The following is an 8,849-nucleotide window of genomic DNA, read 5'->3' as shown; positions in this document are numbered from 1 at the left end:
GGTGCCATTAATTGTAGTCAGTGTGTATTAGAGAAAAACATTTCTTTCATAATGAGATTTCCCTTCCCTACCATTTTACTTCAATGAAAGTTTAGGGTTTTGTGTGTGTGTGTGCGTGTGTTTAATAAATAAAAATCAGTGCGGATTTATTTTCACAGCTTCTTTGATCATATTTACCAAGGGTGCCAATATTTTTGATATATAAAGACTGAAAACACAACGTTAATCTGAAGTTAAACCTGCCTCCTGGTAGGTTTAATTTAAGCCTCGATTTAGTCCTGAAGTAGCTCTAGTCTTCCTTCAGGAAATCAGGCTATTAAATTCTGGACTAGACTTAGTCTAGGACTATTTAAAACCATGACAGAGAAAGCAGATTTCTGTTAATCTGGTTTAAAGGGCCATTTTAGTTTAGAATTAGGCTTCATCTCGGTCCGGGAAACCGCCCCCCAATACATCTAAAAGGTCTAGCATGGTCGCAGTATTCCACTTCACAGATCACGCGTCTACTGAAAAACTGGTAGGACCTAAAAACCGTTGGAACTTTTACCAGCGGTCGCGGGACGCACTCGTGCCTTTTATTGTGACGTACCATTCACGGACCAATTCTCAAAACAAGTCCGACTGAATCGGATTACGGATAACATACTGTAGCAGTCAACTGTCTGCGCTGTTTTTATGATTAATTAATAATAATTAAAGCAAAGAAACTGTTGTAAGGTATCTTCATTCTCTTCAATGGCGTCTAGATCTCCGTCCTCCTCCCCAGACTCAGCGACGGGCTCCGGTACTGATCCAGCGCGGCCTGACACCGGAGAGCCGCTCGGCGGAGGATCCGATTTGGATTCAGATTTCGGTTTAGGGAAATTTGATTGTAGTGCTGGGGATGCAGCGCTTCGGTTAGAAGGAGTCGATCTAGAGAATGAATTTGAGGCGGCAGCGGACCGGGTCAGAGATCTCGTCCAGACAGCCAGTAGAGAGCAGCTGCTGTATCTGTACGCCAGGTTCAAACAGGTAAACCCAGCCTTCTTGTTATTGACATAGTTGATGATACTGTAAAATCATAGTACATTAACATGACATCTCCTGCAAAGACGATACGAAGCGAGATTGTTTGGCATTTTATTTGTTTTTATTTATTTTTTAAAAGTGGTGGCTAATATAAAGTTCCCCCAGTTTTTTAATGCACTTAGTAACAGTAACTGTAGTAAAAGTGTTGATACAAATTATATGGTTGCCATGGTAAGGTTTTGTAAAGGGTATGTATTTCTGACAGATGAAGGTGCCTGTTGGTTCTGGAGTATAAAACATCTGGCACTGAAACCAGTTATTTGGGCATTTGACAGTAATTATTATTAAGTAAACATTGAATATATTAGTTGAGAAGTGGTGCTTATGTGATTTATGTATGTTTACGTCCAGTCTGCAACATGTCTGCAATTTATTACCTTTTTCTCTCTCCATTAAATTTTCTGTCACTCTCTACTGTCTGTGTAATAAAAGAAAAAAAATACAATAAATAAATTATAAGTAATTTACGTACTCCACCTATGAATAAAATAAAATATCCAAATAGATTTGGAGTCTAAAATATTTGACATCAGTACTATCTAAAAAAAATTACATTATTTGAGCATTTGATATTATTAAGTAAACTAAAAGCGTATGTTTGACAGGTCAAAGTTGGAAAGTGCAATACACCAAAACCTGGTTTCTTCGATTTCGAGGGTCAGAGAAAATGGTAAGTGTCTTAACAAGCCATGCATTTCTTGATAAGTCTTGAATTTTAATTTGGGCTCATTGCATTGTTGACGGTGACATTTGATGTCTCCAGAACTCTACTCAGTTTGTGATTAGTACTATGAATATTGTTGGCTCTTATGACAAATGGCTTATGATTTTCCTCATTTATAAGTCTTTGGATAAAGTCGACTGCTCAATAAATTAATATAAATGTAAATTCACTTTGTGTCCAATAATGTGAGCTTTTTTTTGGGGGGGGGGAATCCAAATCTTTAGAGTCTTTAAAGTCCAACAGAGTGCTTCTTGTTCACAGGTCAGCATGGAAACAGCTGGGGGACATGAGTGCGGAGCAGGCCATGCAGGAGTATGTGTCCTGTGTATGTGCCCTGGATCCAGAAGGCAGCCAGAAGGTAAAGATTAAACCTACTGTAGGGGCAATTGCATGAGGGGATGGAAAACAAGATTCTTCTGGCTCTTTTGCTATTAAATAGTATGATGTACTGATGTTTTGTTATTCCACAAGTTCCAGTCCACCCAGACAAATTATGGAAAACAGATCTGCATTGTGCTGTTCTGATTTTCACTTCTTAACTTGGAGATTAACTTTTTTTTGCTCTCAGATGAAGCATAGCACTAATTAGCATGTTTTTCATGCAATTAAACTATACTTATTGTAAGTGGATCTGCCTTTTGGTAAAACTATAGGCATTGTGCTGTAATGTTACTGAATAACATGTCCAGAAGAGGGCAGTCTCTGATTGTGCAGTTGTTCTGTTTGTGCATCCTTCTCAAATATCCCATTGTTTTTACCAAGGTGCTAAGAATAATGCTCAAATTATATCAGAAATGGAGTTGCTACATATCTGTGTCTTTTCTATTGGATCTGTAGATGATTCATGCACATTATATAATTCCTCTGAAATTATTATGCAGTCATATTTAAGCAAAAGTTTATGTTGCTACTATCCACTCCTGCTGAGTGGTTCACATCTGCATATGCTCTGTTGAGTCATGTTGCTTAAGTGGGTGTTGCGGGTTTAAGTCCAGCTTGCAATGTGTTTATTACCGTTTGCAATTTATTACCGTTTTCTCTCTCCAATAATTTTCCTGTCACTCTCTGCTGTCTGTGTAATAAAAGAGGGGAAAAAAAATAATTTATACAGACCAATTCCATCTTTATATCAAATATATTATTCAAGTTTAACTCAAACTCTTTTCCTTTATCTCTAATTTTCTCTAGCTTTATTCTCTTTCTTTCTCTTTTGCTTTTTTTATTCTCTTCATATCTATCTTGCTTATGCCTTATTGCTTTTTACCCATAATCCCCATGTCAGAGCAGACACATCCCCTTCACTGATACTACTGCAGGTAACGCAATCTGACTGCCATCCAGACGGGCACAAATTCCCCACCTTACAGAATGAACTGATTGTGTTAGCGTGTTAAAAGAGGACAGGAAGCTCCATTACGAGATAGAGAGAGAGCCGGGGAGGGAGGAGAGACAATAGCTTATTCATGACCTCCTGTGCACTTCTGTTGTTCCGTGCATCTGCTGTGGAGGAACAAAAGAAAAGTGCACAAATTGACGGTATTTTAATACAATCCTACTATTCAAGCAGAAGTGCAGATGCAGCACTTTTCTGCTCAAAACGGTAATATTTTTATGTCATTGAATTAAAATTGCTGTATTATAGAGCTGGCTGGCTGCACAATGCAATATTAATCCATTCCTCAGTGGGTTTCACCAGTGGTTGAATACCAAGAGTCCTTTGTGTGCTCTCTCTTGCTGTTGCCAAATGATGTTCTGACTGAAAAAGGATGAAAAGTGAATAGAACAACGTCAAAAATACAAAACCTGTCTAGCACAAGTTTAGTAACATGTGTGCAGCATCCTGCCAGTTTTCTGTCATGTTTGAGCTTGATGGAGGTGTATTGTACCTTTCTCTTCTAACCTAAACTGTTTCTGAGAGTGGCTTCTTTGGGCTACTGTTGTGTTATTTTGTTTTCATAAACTTTCATGCCCTGTTTGTTCGCCAGGTGTTTTTTTTTATTTTTTTTTTACATTGTTTAAAGGAATGGTTCACGCAAAATTTGAAATTTGCTGAAAATGTACTCACCCCCAGGCCATCCAAGATGTAGATGAGTTTGTTTTTTTCGCAATAGGTTTGGAGAAATTTAACATTACATCACTTGCTTACCAATGGATCCAAATGGATCCAAACAATAATCCACAATTAATCTACATGACTCCAGGTCATCAGTTAATGGCTTGTGATGTGAAAAGCTGTGTGTTTGTTATAAACAAATACATCATTAAAGGGATAGTTCACCCAAAAATGAAAATTACCCCATGATTTACTCACCCTCAAGCCATCCTAGGTGTATATGACTTTCTTCTTTCAATCCGTTGCTTCTGGTTAAAATAGTCCTCTATCCATAATATTGCTTTCTGTAGTGAAAAAGTTGTCTGAATCAGGATATTCGCCTTAATGATAGTTTTGTTTCCTACAAACACGCAGTTTTTCACTTCACAAGATGTTAATTGATGGACTGGAGTGGCGTGGATTACTTGTGGATTATTGTGATGTTTTTATCAGCTGTTTGGACTCTCATTCTGACGGCACCCATTCAATGCAGAGGATCCATTGGAGAGCAAGTGATATAATGATAAATTTCTCCAAATCTGTTCCGATGAAGAAACAAAATAATCTACATCTTGGATGGCTTGAGGGTGAGTACATTTCTAACAAATATAAATTTTTGTGCAAACTATTCCTTTAAAACCTTTAAATGGATCTCTAGGCTTCATAAATGAGCATTATAAAAAGTTCCCTTTTTTTCTTGGTGCCAGACATAATACTTGTGTCTTTCTTTCAGTCGTCAGAGCGAAGGGGAGGAGAGATGCGAACTGGATTTGGCGGGCCAGCGGTTAGCTCTCTATACCAAGAGGAAAAGATAAGGTAACAAATCCTGCTTATGAATACGAGTATTTTATCATAATTTGCAGTGATCACTCTTGCATCAGTGAGGCATAAATCATTTTCTTGATCATGGAACACACAGATACCTCACGCCCCGTTGCTTCTACCCTTTAACAAGACAAATTAAGGGCTGCATTCACATGGTTTTACCTCTTAAATTAACAATATTAGTATGCATGCATGGGGGGTGAATAGGCCTCAAGAATCAGTGGAGTTTAATTACTTTTTTTATGATTATATCGATGATAAGAATGTTAAATGGATCCAGGCATGGATGGATGAAAGAACTATATGGAAGTATCAATGCAACAGGGGTTCATTCCCCAAGTTGACGTGTCCCAGGAGAATGTGAGTCGTTCATTGGGGACGGAAAACCAAAGCAATTAATCTCGTTCCCCCTCCTCTCCTCCCATTTGTCGCTCGCTGAGCGGCCCATTTCGGGCGTGACCCAATCAGACTGCCATGCAGACTGCTTCGCTGCTTTCCAATTTCTAAGCTCGGTGATTGAGAGGCCTCCAGCATATTCAAACCTCTCGTTAGCATTTGATTAGAGAGTCATAATGACTTCTGCATTGCCCGATTGCTACACCAGACGACCTGTAACTCCAAGGCCATCTCTCTCATCTTTTTTTTGCTTAAACTCACTTGGGAAACAACTGGCCAAGTTGCATAATCCTGTGCTTCTGCAGGAGTTGTGAATAAGGAAGCTTTCTCCTCCAAAGAATGCATGATAGATGAGTTGTTCTGTGAGGATGCCTTGGAGAGAGATGAATCAGATTGATCTGATCTGATTGATGGGAGCAGAGGTGTCAGTTTCAGAATATCGGCCTATTTTGGAGGGCAGTGTGTTTTGGACGAGATGTGGCGTCTGTCCGTGTGTATATGTCAGCTCTGCCCGTCACTGATTGATGGTGTTAAAGGGATAGTTCACCCCAAAATGAAAATTCTGTCATCATTTCCTCACCCCATTGTTGTTCCAAACCTGTGTCTTACTTTCTTCTTTGGAATATAAAAGATTATATTTTGAAGAATGTTGGTAACCACTGGTTTCGGTTCCCACTGATTTCCATTGTATGTACAGAAATACAGTGGAAGTAAATTACTCTTTATTATCTCTTTAACATGGCCTGGTGAGCATGAAGGACTCATGCGGTGTACTGAAGAATTGTTTATAATATTGTAATATCTGTTTTTTAATATTTGAAGATTTACACAGATTCACCTCGATAATCTGCATTTGAGTCAATGTGTGAAAACATCAACACAGACCTTTTGTTTGGTCTCTCACTAATCAGAAAATGTTGATCAAACTGTGCAGAATGACAGAGTAGCCAGTGACCTTCCCAGCATGCTCAGCGGCATCGCTGATGCCATGTCGTTTATCAGTGGGCCATTAATCAGGTGTAAGCGTGTGCCTGTGTGTACTCGTTCTTTAGGAGCACAGGCCAGCATCAGTCTGACGAATGAGCAGTTTTATTGATTAGTTGCCCCGGGAGACGAATGATGCCCACATGGCACAGACACACTGGGTCACGGTAAGAAGACCACACGCTCACATATTCAGCCTTATTTACTACAAGTGAGATAAGATCAGGTTTACTGCACACATATATGGGCATAAGCCACTTTCCATGATAACTGTGCACTTTGGTGTACCATTGCTTTTTTTAAAGCACAAATTTGTTTTTTAATTTGTTGTTAGAACTATTAGATTTGTTAGATAAACTATTTTATTATATAAATGTATGATGTAAGCAGAAGTCTTGACCTTCATGAATACAATAAATGAAATAATATGATTCTGATTGTCAAAATAGAAATGTAAGACGTAAGCATGAAAAGTAGCTTTAAAGGTGCAGTAAGCGATTTCTGAGAAATGCTGTTGAAAGTGGATCGGACCGAGCACCAAAACATACTTGTAGCCAATCACCAGTAAGGGGCGTGTCCAGTAGTGATGGGGGAGGTGCCTGTGTTGAATAGCATGTTCAGAAATTCGGGGGCGGAGGCAAGATTGCGTGCAGTGTGATTCTTTTGGGTAGGGGCGTGTTTATTTTGGTGATTTCAAATATCAACTGCATTTCTCAGAAATCGCTTACTGCATCTTTAAACAGTAGTTTTAAACAAAAAAATAGCTTGTTACATTTGTGACATAATCTGATGGTTAAATTCATGTGTTAAAAATTAGCTGAATTTAATTAATTCTAAATTTTAATTCTAGCTTTATTTTTAATTTTATAAATTTTTGCATATTTAACTTTAATTTTGAAAACAACAAAATTTACACCAAATTTACAACCTGGTTACCCATTCTAGTAGTTTTTTTTCCCATTCAGATTTATCAGTTTGATCAAATTTGCCTTTTTAACTTTCGTTTTGATTTTTTGAATTCAAGGCCATTTTTTGTACCATATTTGTGGAAACTGCTATAAATGTTTTTGTCTTACTGCAAGAAATTGTACTTTCTGTAGATTTATTGATATTTTGTTCTGAATATGAAAATTAATCTTTTTGAGGTATATGAAATTTAAGCAAGAAGCTCTCAATGCTTGGCATAACATGGATCTTCAAGCATTTTTCTGTCTCACATATACTTTTCAAATCAGTTCATTTTAGGTTGGCCAATCTGTCTATTTCCTGTATGTCTCAGGCACAGAGGTCCCATCCGCTGCCAGTCTCATCTGCCCTGCCCCTGTAATGAGAGTGAGGGGCGGCCACACAATAGTGCTCCAAATGCAATTAATCTGCCATCCTCCATGGGCAAGAGGGGCAGGGGTAAATCTCTTAATGAGATTTCTCCAACCAACTGTACCTCATCCCCTATAACCCTTTTCTTTCTCTCTCTCGATGTCTCGCTCTGCCATGCCTGGCTTGGCCCAAATGCCACAAGGTGATTAGAGCGGAAAATAATTAAAACTGCTGTGGTTAGCGCCAGGCTCCTGAGAATGCACATACACAGAGGTAGATGGCGTGTTACCATGAGACGCCTGCCAGTAACATGATTTTTGCGGCACCCGTTCACATCTGTTTAGCTTGGCATTATCTTCCTTCTTGGGTGATCACTCAGCGATTCACATTTACTAGGCCCAGAATTTCTAGCGACAGCACTGACCCTGGTTATGTAATATTTAAGATTAGACGATTGTTTCTTAATTTCCCTACTATGATTTAATGCTATTTCAGTTGATCTTTAATTGATTTCTATGAAATTTCGTCAAAGGTTTGGTGTGATCATTGCTTTACACTCTTTCTGAGTATTTTCCTATGTTGTGTTTGACTTTAGGGAAGAGGACAAAAATATTTTCGACTATTGCAGAGAGAACAACATTGAACATGTCAGCAAGGCCATCAGCTCCAAGAAAGTGGACGTGAATACAAGGGATGAAGAAGTAGGCTTTTAAAACATTTTTTATATTTATCGATTTTTGTATATTTACATGTTGTGTGTATTTTTTATAATATTTATTGTTATAAATTATAAAAAATTTAAAATTTAACAGCATTAGAGTGATTTCTGAAGGATCATGTGACACTGAAGACTGGAGTAATGGCTGCTGAAAATTCAGCTTTGCCATCACAGAAATAAATTTTAAAATATATTAAAATAGAAAACTGTTACTTTAAATTGTAAAAATATTTCAAAATATTACTGATTTTACTATATTTTTGGTCAAATAATTTCAGCCTTTGAGCATGACACTTTCAAGTAAAGTGAATTTGATATCCTGATCAGTGTATAGGGAGCTATGAACACTGTGTAGGGACACTGTGAATCAAAGAGAAGCTTCTCTTTTTCACCTTGCTTCTCTCTCTCTATCCATGTAAAGAGATCATTATTTCCCACACAGCTAAAACTCCAAAGGTCATTGGATGCACCATCCATCCGCTCAACCCATTTTTATTCATGTATCATCATGACCAACTGGCCCGTTTCATTTCTTTCAGCACTCCAATTCTGAAAGTGGGGAACCAGTTGGCTCACCATCAGGTCGGCCAGATGGCAGCCATTGTCAATCCACCATTGTTCATCTCACTAGTGCAGTTCAGCATATTAACCTCTAGAGGGCACTAGTGAATTTTAAAATCTGCTGTATATATATACCGTATACAGTATATATATATATATATATA

The 8,849-nt window shown here is 38.0% G+C and overlaps 1 protein-coding gene across 2 annotated transcripts in view; it reads left to right on the top strand.

Annotated features, from left to right (window-relative positions):
- Positions 1-569: 569 nt before the first annotated feature.
- LOC107758008 (acyl-CoA-binding domain-containing protein 6-like) overlaps positions 570-8,849 on the top strand; it is a 33,410-nt gene continuing 25,130 nt past the window's right edge. For both annotated transcript variants that reach the window (XM_016575638.1, XM_016575637.1), the window contains exons 1-5: positions 570-1,011; positions 1,674-1,738; positions 2,054-2,150; positions 4,618-4,700; positions 8,002-8,107. In XM_016575638.1, coding sequence (XP_016431124.1) covers positions 736-1,011; positions 1,674-1,738; positions 2,054-2,150; positions 4,618-4,700; positions 8,002-8,107 — 627 coding nt within the window. In that variant the 5' untranslated portion in view covers positions 570-735. The remainder of the gene's footprint in view (positions 1,012-1,673; positions 1,739-2,053; positions 2,151-4,617; positions 4,701-8,001; positions 8,108-8,849) is intronic.

The sequence above is a fragment of the Sinocyclocheilus rhinocerous genome, unplaced genomic scaffold (assembly GCF_001515625.1).
Source record: "Sinocyclocheilus rhinocerous isolate Xijiao unplaced genomic scaffold, SAMN03320098_v1.1 scaffold1314, whole genome shotgun sequence".
In the NCBI taxonomy this organism is placed as follows: Eukaryota; Metazoa; Chordata; class Actinopteri; order Cypriniformes; family Cyprinidae; genus Sinocyclocheilus; species Sinocyclocheilus rhinocerous.
This window is presented reverse-complemented; position numbering and strand designations above follow the sequence as displayed.